The 13,376-nt window shown below is 36.0% G+C and overlaps 1 protein-coding gene across 3 annotated transcripts in view; it reads right to left on the bottom strand.

Annotated features, from left to right (window-relative positions):
- PARD3B (par-3 family cell polarity regulator beta) overlaps nt 1–13,376 on the bottom strand; it is a 1,146,560-nt gene that overhangs the window by 519,663 nt on the left and 613,521 nt on the right. For all 3 annotated transcript variants that reach the window (XM_010352639.2, XM_030916822.1, XM_010352640.2), the window contains 3 exons: nt 10,684–10,776; nt 5,266–5,391; nt 2,354–2,712 (listed from right to left, as the gene is read on the bottom strand). In XM_010352639.2, coding sequence (XP_010350941.1) covers nt 2,354–2,712; nt 5,266–5,391; nt 10,684–10,776 — 578 coding nt within the window. The remainder of the gene's footprint in view (nt 1–2,353; nt 2,713–5,265; nt 5,392–10,683; nt 10,777–13,376) is intronic.

Below are 13,376 nucleotides of genomic sequence, written 5' to 3'. Positions count from 1 at the left end.
AAGAACAGGAAAATGTATAGTCATCTGAGTAATATTATATTCAATTTTACAGTAAGATCTACCTAATTTAGACTAATATAGAATCAGTAAAATATTTACATTCTGGGACATTTTAAATATGCTTCAGTTATTTGGGTTTCAAATGCAGATTATAGTTCCTGACAGGCCATGACGGTATCAAAGTGAACTTAGGGCCCAATCCAGATGTGTAACACTTTGGCTTATTCAGGTTCTAGAAGAAATGCACATGTTATCCAGATGCCCAGGAGACTGATTTCTCAATAAACCATAACCTGACTTCATACTTTCTGAGAAGCAAAAGGCCATTTGACTTAAGTTCTGTTAGCCTCTTAAATGAGCTGGACAACCTGTGGCTGAGCCCTCTACTTGTGGCTCAATTCCCTGTACTACTGCATCCCACTGTCTGGTCAGCAAGCATCTTGCTGCTCCTGTCCTGTTCTCTTGCATCTCCAATTTCTCCCTTCTCATGTATTTTTTAGTCAGTCTAAAGGTATGCTCAGATTTCTCCACCCTGAAGGATCCTTACTTCCATTTTACTGCTTCTTCCAGCTTCCATCACCAGTGAGCTACCCATGACCATCTCCGTTGGTCTAGCTTTGACGATTCCCACCATTTTCTTGAAACTGACTCTCTCTTTGGTTTTCATGTCTTTATTTTCTGATTATTTTCCTATCTTTGGTCACATCACATCCGTCATTCTCTCTAAATCTTACCCATTATCCTCCCATGAAGCCATAGATGTTCCCCAAGGATCTGTCCTGGACCAATTTGTCCCCTAGACTCCCTGCCTTGGCCAGCTCCTGCATCCAAATATATCTTCCAGTGAAACAGACCTACATCTCTATGGCTCTAATGTCTCTTTCTGATGTCAGCTTCCTAGAAGTCATCATGCACATTTTAAACTTCACTATGTACCCTCCTCTCCAATCCAGATTCTGACCTTTTCAAATATCCTCATCTACTTAAAATTCTAATTTCTAGCAATGACATCTCCACTATGCAACTTGATCTGGCTGAAAAACCTCAGCAATCACTGTAATTCTTCTCTTTTTTCCTTCCTACAACCAGTCATTTATTAAGGCATGCCTATTATGTTTCTACCTTTAGACAGATGCAATGCACCCTTTACTTATCCTTTGTTGTTTGGCCTTGTCTTCAGTGTATCTTTTTGCTGTCGGATTAATCTTGCTAAAGTACAGATGTGACGTCGTATCTTTCATTTTTTGCATTCAAGGCTTTGTAATACATTTTTAAGGTGATTCTGTGTCTGATCGATTTTTCTATACCCAAAGCACCCAAATCTGTGTCTTACACATAGCTGGATCATTTGAACAAAAAATACAACTGAGGCATTTAAATAAAAAAACTGATTGATAAGTACACTGAAGTATTTTTATATGTACTAGTCAATGCATTTTATTCCCAGAATAGAATTCTTATAGGTGAATGAAGTTTTGATCAGAGAATCTTTCCAGAATAGTTTTCATATCCTAATTAAAGATACATTATTTGTTTCCGAAAGACCTTTATAGTTTTTCTAAAACTACCTTGTGACCATAAATTCTCTATTAATTCAGACAAGAATCTACAAGATCTTGGTTTCTTTTGAATTGTCTTGAAAAACACAGAATTTCAGAAGGTTGCAATGGGGGAAGGGAATATGAAGCAGAGGTTACAAAATGAACAAAAGCACAGAAGCACATGAATGCTTATGTATGTGTGTATAATACTGCATAAATATGCATGTACACACATGATCTCTTCTCACTGATCTGTGCTTGAAATGGATAGAAAAGTTGAAAAAGATGAATCAAGAAAAGATTGTACATGCTTTTGAAATTAGGTATGTTTTAAATAAATGTTTGCGATGTTGAATCAGAGAAATTAGTAAACATTACCTACTTGCTTTCTGAGGAGTAAAATTGGTTGTTATAAGACTGTCTTAGAAAAACAATACACTTTTTGGACATGGCCTAAAGGATGCTTCAAGAATCACTAATCGTGCTCAGAAAAGGGACAACTGAATTTTCGTGCCTATTTAGTGTTAAGTTGTAATACAATATTGCTCTGTTGATATCAGGTTTGCAATGATTCTTTCCACTCCCCAAAATGTCTTTATTATTTTCCTCTTTAAAATAATCTATAAGCTCTGAAGAAAAGAATAAAAAAGTACAATTTCAAGAAATTTAAGTTACCTAAGTATACACTGAAATCTATTATTTGATACAATTAAATGAAGGGAGAATTAACTAAATTAGCCTTAATGCATTTCTCTTAACCAATTTTACATGTTACAATAATAGAATGCTATTAGGCATAATTTAATAATTACCTTTCTTTAGGTCAATCTTAATTTTCTTTGCATTTTTCTTACTGCCAAATCCCATGAGAGGGGAGAGTGAGGGAGAGGATGGTTTTCCTCCTAGCCTTGGTACTCGGGGACTCTTGTTTTGTTGCAGGGAAGTTGATGCATCTGTTTCAGGACTTTCGGCTCCTGTGAGATTTGCTGTCTTTAGTCCTGATTTTCCATGGACAGGAGGCGGCGCTTTGGTTTTCAAAATGCCATCACTGTTACCAAAAATGTTAAGAGGTCCAATGACTGATTTTTCATACTGTTCACGGTTTTGCGGAGGAAGCACGTGGAGGAGCACGCTTGGGGATTTCATTGCCTGGCGGAAGACATCCTGAGCCCTGCAAAGAGAGTTGATAAATGTATGATGACCCTGCTTTGAGGTGCAGCATCTTCTAAAATACCCCAGCAGGATGGCAACCAAGAGCAACACAATGACTAATCATAGGAGACACGATCAATATTCCTAACAGAATGACTTTGCCAACTACATACTAGTTACCGCTTACTACTTGCCCACTCAGTGCCCCTGCACCGAGTTATACATGCATTATTACCATGCATCCTTCTCTAATTTAACAAGCATGTTAGGTAAGTATAACTAGCTTTCATTTCACAGACATGGAAGTTGAGGCTCAGAGAGATGAAATAATTTGTCCAATGACCCACAGCTTTTGCACGTTTCTAAAGATGAAAATCTAACCAGAAGTGATTACCACAGTGAATATAAAAACCAAAATAATTTGATATTTTGGACCAGATCATTAGTTAGGTTTCTTTTAGGACATCCTTCTAAAGTACAGATCTTTTCTAACATGGGTTGTGTTACACAAGTTCGACACCCATGTTTGCTCATGGAGACATTTTGGCAGGTGCCTTGCCTTTGCCTAAATGTCTCAGTGGAATCTCAATCCAACACGCACCCTTCCTGTTAGTCTCACATAGAGCAACTGTGTTTTCCACTTTTATGACCTAGCGCTTTGTGTTCTTCCTCAAACTTCTTATAACATTTTCTCCTCTTCTTTCTCATCCCTCTAGATGCCCTGTGCCCAGTTCAAATGACTGCTTTTCCCAGTCTTTCTTGCCCAGAAGATATAAATGAAGACGTTAAAGGAAAGCTCTTTAGAAGAGGCTGGTTCAGTAGAGAGACAAAAACTTTTATTGTTCTCCTGTTTCTCTTCCTTATTTCTTGAAACTCAGAAGTGACTGAGGCAACTCAGCAGCCATCTTGTGCCCATTTTTCCACTGAACAGTAGTAGCCACATGGCAAGCTGAAAGCAGAAAACGGAAGCTGCCTGACCCACTGATGGCTGTGCAGCTGCCGCAGTAACTATGGAGTGCGAGTGCCCTCTTCCACGCTTGCTTGTTGTTAGGAAAAATTAATCTTGTTTCAGCTACTCTTATTTCAGGTCTCTGTTCCTAACAGCCATAGCACATAATAACTAATCATAACCCCAACTGCAATCTGATTCCTCAAAACCTATCCCGCACCCCCCTTTCTGAAGTGCTTAATTCCGCAAATTGTTACAGGAGAAGGAAGATTTCACATAGGCCACCTAACTCCTGTGGTCAGTTCCCCTGTTATTTTTGCTAGCATAGGAATCAGTTTCTACTCCATACTAACTCTATACAAAATTTTTATGAGCCTCACTTTCCACCTCTATAAAATAGAAGTAATGATTGCTTTGCATAATTATCAAGTCCTTGTGAAAAAGCACAGTAGTATATTAAAAGATTATTACTAATAATAATTATAATTTTGCCTATCATTCATTATTTTAACACAATAGATTCTTCTAAGGTTTCATTTCTTTTCATACTTAGCAGCCAGTACCCACTTTTCCTCTACCCACAACCACTCATCTTTGTCCACGTGCACACATACAATATTGACAACTAATGCCCAGAGAGAAGATGTATTAGGAGCTGTTTTGGTCAGAAACAAGAGGGTGGTGATGATTCCCAAGGATTATTAGTACTTAGTCCTTTGGTCCAGAATCCCACTGCACTGCCAACATACATTAAAAAAATATGCATCAGATTACTATACACTCTAATTCCTGGGTACAGGAAGCTATTCCCTTAACATTTTCACATGCAGAGAGATGATTTCTTGAGGGAGACGGTATTTTTTATTTATTTATTCATTTTGAAGATGGAGTCTTTCCCTGTCGCCCAGGGTGGAGTGCAAAGGCATGATCTCAGCTCACTGCAACCTCCGTCTCCCAGGTTCAAGCGATTATCCTGCCTCAGCCTCCCGAGTAGCTGGGATTACAGGTGCGTACCACCAAGCCTGCCTAACTTTTTTTGCACGTTTAGTAGAGACGGGGTTTTACCATGTTGGCCAGACTGGCCTTGATCTCCTGACCTCATGATCCACCCGCCTCGACCCCCCAAAGTGCTGGGATTACAGGCGTGAGTCACTGCACCTGGCCAAGAGATGGTATTTTAATTTTATTTTTTTCTGTTTGTTTCTATGATTCAGTGAGTCCTCAGACAGCTCTCACAGATTTTTTAGCTTAAGGAAGACTGCTGACACAAACTAAGTTAATTAATAAGCTGAACTAACCATCTGTGAAAAGAGCCATTAAATACCAGTTTAACTGACCCATAGCGCAAGAAAAACAAACCCGTTCAACGATGCCCCAGTAAAGACAGCCAGGCAGGAGGGCTTGTGATATTTTGTAGTTAGCATTCTCAGACCTGCCAGAGACATGTGTGGGCCACCTTTGAGTAGGCTAAAACATTAGAAGCATTTGAAAATGGATGTCCTGGATCGTTCAAAGGGAAGTGACTAGAAATTCTACCTACTATTTTGATCATAATGAGTTCAGTAATGATTATAACCATGCTAGGGATCAATAGAGTAAATAAAACAATGAAAAAATGCTTACTGAGCAAACGTTTTGTCTACGAGATCCACACTGTTGATTTTTACAATACATTCATTTTCGTGAAACAGTCCCTCCCGCTTGGACCTGCTGTTTTCTTCTATGCCTCGGATGAAGAGTCCTAGAATCCTAAATGCAAAATTTAGGTTGAAATATAATTACTGAATAATAAATGCTAATTATTGCTCCACTTGCAACTATTCAGAAATACTACTGATTTCTATTTACAAAAGAAATTATACTTCATATTCAGGCAACTGTTTGTTATTTTAATCCCTAATCCAAAAAAGCCAAAACTCACTACAGGACAAAAAGGCCTTCTAGATGAATATGCATAAATACTAACATCAATCTGCGACTTCATTTCTCATGCTTGCAGTAAACTTACTGAAAGGCTAGTTTAGTGGAGTTGACACCAAAGACTTGTGGTTTGGAGAAGGGCATCAAACCTGACTACAGTAAGTAAGTCTGAGTTAGTGCCAACATGGCAACGTGATGTTTAGCAGTGGGAGAGCATTAGGGTATTCACAGTAATTGTTTTGTAGTCTTACCACCTATTCTAATAATTTGCATTTTAAGAAGTAAACAAACATTTAAGCTCAGATCATATTACTCAATTTAGAAGGAAGCTGGATCCCATTTGTCGGTGCTACCAAATCAAGTATGTGTTGGGTGTTTTCTGTGTGCTCAGGATGGAGGAGTCTGAGACAAAGCTGTAGGGCCAGGACCAGGTAACTTCAGTATACATTTGGGGTACAGCTGAAGTCCAAAAACTAAAGACATTAACAAGCCTAGAGTCTTCAAAAACATGAGAGCTAACTAGATGGGAGACCAGTGCCACACACAAAGGCTTTGAACAGTCAATGAACTTAATCTGATGGACCTGGAGGGGGGCATCCAGTAGGCCCCGCTTCCACACAGGGCAGCGACATGATGAAGGCAGGCTTTGGGAAGAGTTGTCTGAAATTTCAACCAAGAAGAGGCTAAATTAGAGAGGATACCAAGGGGCTTCCGGATTTTTGTGGCTGTAGCTTAGAATCAGGAGGGGGTTGGAAGAGAAGGAAAGAAGGAAGAAAACTATAGCCATAAGAATTAAAATTGTGTGTGTGTGTGTGTACATACATACACAATTCTGTTATATACATAAACCAGAACTAAACCAAAAACCATAAGAAATGGAACTTATATGTATTTTCATTATTTCTCATTTGTGGGATTCCCCTTCTCTTTGTGATATGACAGGGCTGTATCCCAGAGTAAGAAAGATAGATATGTCCTGCAAGAGGAGTCTGCTAGATTTGGAGAAACTGTGATCTATGCTTTATCAATCCTCTTGTTTTTCTACTTTGTCACTCTCTTTTGTATAAAAACCATGTGTGCTATTACAAAATACCTTCACATTAAATTTCAAATCTAAATAAAACATGAGCACATTTTATGTGTAAATAACAGGGTCAGCCATAGAAATGGGCAATCTATAATGCAAGTATCAGAGAAAGCAGTCCTTCTGTTTGGAGTGGCCATGGAGTTGAGCCTCTGCCCCCTTAATGAGCTCCCATCTTCTCAAGACCTCAACAGGCACAGCAGTGATATTTGGGTCTCTACTTCGAAAATGTTAAATGAATACAGCATGCTGCTGCAGGAGAGAGAACAGTAAGCAGCCATGCTATCTATTGCAGGGAAGGTTCAGGGTCATAGGCACAAGTATGTGGTGGGGTCTTGTGGTTCATTTCCTAGTTCTAGTAGGTTAGCAAATTAATCATATTCTGTGTTACTTTAATCTTGAAACACAGTATTAAAAATGGAACTATTTGACACATTAAAACAGTAGATCAAAATTGTGGGGTTTTTTTCCTAAATTAAACAGCATCCTAAGAGTCCACATTTTGGATTTCTGTTAGGGTGGATTCACAATAACTTGATCCATTAGGAGGCTCACATGTGATTATACACTTGTTTATGTAAGTGATATTTTTTTAACAAGCATTCAAGTCTTCCTTTAATTTAATTCAGTACATCATCAGTCATGTAATGTTACTCCCTAGGATTTAATTTCACATTTTGGGAGATGAATTAATTCTTTCGGGCCACTGGGTTGCAATTTAGCTGGCATATTACAGCTGGAGTATGCTATGTGAACCTCACTGATCTAAATAATCTAACTTTCCATGAAAAATTTATTGACAGAATAAGCCCAACTGTAAAACCCATGTGTCAGAGGTAATTTCGGTAAAATGTAAAACTGACTGATTTTATTAGTTTGGTCCCTGGCAACAAACCACTTCTGCCCTCTCTGCTCCATGGAAGGGATAGATTCCCGCCAGTTTGATTTCATCCAGACCACTATGAGAAGGCTCAGAAAACAATACCTCATTATCCTCTTTGCCCTAAACTGGTGGGCGGTGGTAGCTGTCTCATTTGGGACCAAGACTCACAGAATTTAAAGATTAATGCTGTCGAGAAGTTATAGGCCGAGACTAACCAGTTAATTTGCATTAATGAGCAGTGATAAAGGATGCTGAAATCCATAGCCTCACAGAATTAGAGGGGTAACAATTCTTTTTGCTCTTCTAATCATCATTTAGGCACCAACATCTTCTCCTTGCCCCTTTCCTGTTCTTTCCCCAATGTCACACAGCCTGTGACTCCACCAGCTTAGCATTTTTGTTTGAACATCTCTTCGCATAGTCTTTATTAGCTTTCATTCAGCCCTTGTTCTCTCTCCTGTTTAGCTGTCTTCTCTATGAAACTGAGGCCTATTATGCTATCTGTACTGAAACAAATTAATTTATGTTTTTAATTCACAAAAAACACATAGATTTTTAAAATATGAATAAAATTAAGTTGTGTTTTAGTTGCAAGAACTCTGGTGTTTTTTTATGTTTGTTTTGTTTTTACTGGGAAAGCCAACGGCCCTCAATACAAGCAGCATTCAGCATCCCTCTGAGATGGTATCTAATGGGTTCATTGAGGCTTTATCTAGCAGAGCAGCCACCATAATTTACTTAGGATGATCTAACTTAGATTAGGTTTCTTATTCAACAACAGGTGTGGCAACAGTTTTCTAAAAGAAAAAAAAAAATAGGAGGCAAAGTCAATTACAGTAATCTTAGTAAAAAATTAAATGTAAATTCCAATTTAAAATAACGGCACAAACCAATAAATGGAAGGAAATTAAGAGCAAAGTATACCACTATGACCTTAACGAAGCCCCTGTGCTCACACAGTGAAACCATATGGCATTATGAAGTCAGACACTTGTCTGACATGCTCTATATGCAGTTTCATCTAGACACATGGGTTGAGTTAAGTATGCTGTTTCAGCCTGTACTCATTACTTCTTAACTTTTATTGGCTCATGTCTCCACTTCCATAGCATTTTTAATGTTTTTTAATTAAATTTCCTTTCTATAATACTGGTGGATAGCAAAAAAAATAATAGAACTATTTCACCAAGTTACTGAACAGTTAACCATGAACTTATAATAAAACTGCATTTCTGAATTAGGCTTTTTGGTTTTAGCCAAAATAATCATCATACTGATGATTTACACATTCGTACATTATGTGGTTTACAAGGAACTTTCACATTTTTAATGTTATTTAATCACCATAACCTTGATGTAAAGTAGGTACTCAAAAGAGGCAAGTTTAGGGGACTTGCTCAAGGTTATAAAAAAGAACACTGGGATTCAAATCCAATTGTTCTGTAACCACGTCCAGTACTCTTTCTTCTATTCCACAAGGTTTGTGCTAGGAATCAGAACCAGGAAGGAGAAGGGAGGAAATCAATAAAGCTTAGTGTATTTCCCTCATTTGAAGTGAGAGAATGTGATTTCTGATGTATAGGATCAGCTTGTTTTCTGAACTATTGAAAATGAAGTATAGTGACTGTCACACTGTATGTTTTCTCATTTTTGGCAATTGGGAAGATCTTGTGCTCTATCTCAGCTTCATTAAACTAAAGAGCCTGGTCATTTAATAGCTCTGGTAGTTCACATAGCTCTGTCAGTATACTTCTGCCAAAAGTTATTAGAATTTCTCATGACAACCGAGTAAATATTCACCCTATCTATCAAAAACAACCTCAGTTTGTCCTATGCCATAACCCATAACATTTATAAACACACTTATTAACACATACAGGAAATGAGACAATAAGAGCTGCTAGCTTTTTGGTTCATTTCTTTTTGGGAACATTCATTCCAGTGAGAGCTTGGCATCAGATGTTATTTGCAAAAAAAAAAAAAAGGTGATGACTTCGCAATTACAGGTAGCAGATGGCTACCTGCTGAATGTGATGCCAACCCAAATACCATGACTAAATCTGTTCTTTTTGCTATAGGGCAGACTGAATTGAATAAATATTCAGAATCACTAAATTAATACTATATAACCTTTGGGAAAATTTTACTTCTTGAAAGAACAATGAAGTGAGAAGTTAGGGGAGCTGGATTTTGTGTGACCTTGGGAAATCAATTGACTTGTCTTATCTGTGATATCCTAAACTAAAATAAGGAATCCCCCCTTTTCAATGATGTGTTTAAGAACATAAATTCAGTAAATTAACTGCAATCATGTCATGTTGGTGAAAAACTGATTTTAAGTTTCTGACAACCCTTGTCAATATCAATCTATTGCTAAATGTTGTTGTTTTATTACAAAGTGACATAATATTTAAAACAAGTTCAGTACAATTGTTTTAACAGGGCTAATATGAACTCTGAGGCACACACTTTAATTTCCATCAAGAGAACAGGCTTTAAATCCAGTTAGACAGATGTAAATTTCAAGAAGTGTTGATACAATCTACAATACCATTTTTACCAGTGTGGATTTAGCAACATAATGTGTTAAAAATTCCAAAAAGATGTGCTAAATTATTTTTAATTGACTAAATTATATTTTAGGAAAATACAGCATGATGACACATTGCTTCTGTAAAGCCATCATACATACACAGCATCAGATATAGCTACTTAAAATGTTAGAATATTTATTATTCTAAATGCTACATACTTGAGAAATAACAGGATATACCAATTTAGAATTATTATACTCACTTGTTGAAGCATATTCTGGAATATTAAAAAAAATTCAGTTGCAACATTTGTCTAACAATATGTTAACATCTTTGCCAAGGATCTGTTTACTATGTGTCACTGACAAGGATACTTTAAGGAAGTATTTCATAATTAATTATAAATGGAAAAACTGTGGTTGATTTTTTTCCCCATTACATCCTAAAGTCAATTATTTTCTTTTGTTTCCACACTTAAGTGGCCAACAAAAGTATGTCTTAAGGTATCCATTTGAATAATAGAATTCACATTTAATCTCCTTCTGAAAAATATTTGGGAAAAGGAGCTCAAATCAGGGTTTTCATTAGCATGAGCTTCTAGAATGAGAAAAACATCTTACCTTCCACTCAGAGATGAAAAGAAGGGCACTACATGTATTCCCAATGGGCCTCCTTCCCCAGAAATCTCCACTGTTCTTGTCATATCACTGGGACTGAAAAAAACAAGAGCACAAATGAGTGTCTCCTAAAAAACAGAGGAGGCACATCTAAAACACACACACACACACACACACACACACACACACACACACCACTCAGATTATATCAACTAATATAACTTCAACAGCAGAGACTAAGTCAAAAGAGTACATAATTTATTGGTATGTTCAGATGATCCAGAAAACAAAATGTTTAAAAGGCTATCTGATTTCTTATTTTTACTCCTAGAAGAGGAACAAATGAAAATGACTACCTACAAAAATACCTTCCTACTTAACTTAATCTCCATAAGTCAATATATTTTAAAAGAGGTACACAAAAATTAAAATTTTCCCCATTGAAACACACTTGAAAATTACTGTACAGATCACACAAAACACAGAAGAAAGCAAATTGATGCTTCAGCATAAAGTAGGCTTCTGGAACAGAGGAAAAATGAAATAAAATATTTATTAGAGAAAGCACAGAATTACATGTTATAATGGCTGTGAAGCCACAGTTGGTAATACATATGGGCATGTTCAAAGCAATATAAATCAAAACTCAAACTTGCTTTTCAATAAGGCATCAGTTATATTCAAGAGAACAATTCCAGATTTTCACCTCCTATATTTTTTTAAAGGTAGAAAAAGAGGTTGCAAAGCCTGAAGAAAATGTATTATAGAAAGAAATAGAAAACCTGACCTGCCTAACCTACCCCAGATTAAGGAAAGGATGAGCTAGAAACATTAATAGATTGTGTGTATGACTGAAATATGGAAGGCACTGGGAGCTTTTGAGTAATAAAGAGTAGAACTACCAAGTTTTCATAAAGATGAAAAATAATAACTGTGAACGATTACTGGCTCCTTTAATCCCAAGGAGAAAATATAATTATCAGAAGAAAATAATAAAGTTGAAGCAAACATCCACGTTATGGAAATTGTAAGCAGGGCTCCATTGTTTCCCATTTACATGAAAATGACCTGAAACTAGATGTCAAATTAAGAGCTACAGCTGCTACAAATGCTTTCTGCTCCAACATGAAAACGGTGAAATTTTGGCTTCTTGCTGGAAAGTTGAGAACAGCATTAAGCAAAAAGGATGATGAATTCACTCTGCATGAAGTATTCTCTAAATTATCAGTAATCTAAAATAAATACATTAAATATATTCTCATCAGTGGATTAGGCTGATTTTTAATGTGTTTTCTTTGCAAGTCTATTATCATTAAGAAATGCAAAAAAGAGCACACCAGTTTTCAGCATTTGTGGAATATGATGAAATTTCAAATCTGGTAATACATTTCAAATGAGTTTTACCCAGATATTGCTGATGTATGTAAAACTTGCTCAGTCAAGCAGATTATGTCAGAGGCTTGGAATAAAAGTTAAAAACAAAACAAATCTTAGAGTGAAATTACAGAATTAAATGATTCATCTCTATATATGTGAGGATATGAACATTCATATAAATATGTCTATATGGACTGGTATATATAGGTATGCATTACAAGGTCTGAATATAAAATGCTTGGTTGACAGAGAAAGTTGAATGGCTTTCAATAGACAAAAAAGCAGTAAGTTTTATATAATAACAGAATTTATAGTGCATTTTTAGGTATTTGAGGAAAACTAAACCAAAAGCATTTGCACTCTAGGTTTACAATACTGCTTTTAAAGACTTTTATAAACAGAGATTCAAATTTTGCTTAGTCACTGAAAATTATTGCCCTTACCTTTATAACATATTTTTATAGTTTTGCACTGAAAGCACAACACAAATCTTTCCTAATAAATGTATCAAGTATCCACATGCTGAGAGATAGCATCCATATGTAATAGATAGAGGCGTTTGGAATATGTTTAGTCTGTTATAGACTTTAAGTTTTCAGCTTAAGAACTTTTAGAATACCTTTTATGAATTCTCATTTTTTTCTATTTCACAAATATTTCTTTACTCCCACTCAAAATCCCTTCTATAAGATTAATAAATTATATGTATCATACTGATACCTACTCTTTAGCAATCATTAATAATGTATTTTTACATTCACTTAAGAAAGTCAAACATATTTAAGTAGCCAGTCTTTTAAAAAAAATACATAAAAAATTTGTGAGAATGGAGTTTTAAAAGTTGACTTCTATTTTATGAAATTCTCCTTTCAATACCTCAAAATAAATTTTTATTCTACCATCACACACAATAGTTGCAATTTTGTAGCTAGAATTGTTTTTGATAACTTCTAAATTATTATCACAAAAATAGTACTATCCCAGAAAAAAAGCCTAAAAGGCTTTCAGTTTTATCTACTGTAATATATAAGCACTTACAGAAAGTTAGACCTGTTTAATAAAGATAAGTAATATAATTTTACATAGACCATGTCTCATCATTTTCTCTATAAAATGTTATCCATTATTTGTTTCAAGATGGAAAGGAGAATATTTGAAAAATAATGCCCCATCGACCAGTTCACATATTTTTATTTATTTTAAAAGAGAAAACAACCCTCAGTGCTAGAAATACCTGATGGAGTCCTGTTCTGTAGAGATGTCTATATATACAGTCTTCATGGAAGAGAAACACAGCAAGTAGGACTGGACACATTTAT

This window comes from Rhinopithecus roxellana, chromosome 14 (assembly GCF_007565055.1).
Source record: "Rhinopithecus roxellana isolate Shanxi Qingling chromosome 14, ASM756505v1, whole genome shotgun sequence".
Lineage (NCBI taxonomy): Eukaryota > Metazoa > Chordata > Mammalia > Primates > Cercopithecidae > Rhinopithecus > Rhinopithecus roxellana.
Note: the sequence above shows the minus strand (reverse complement) of the source record. Positions and strands in the feature narration are given on the sequence as shown.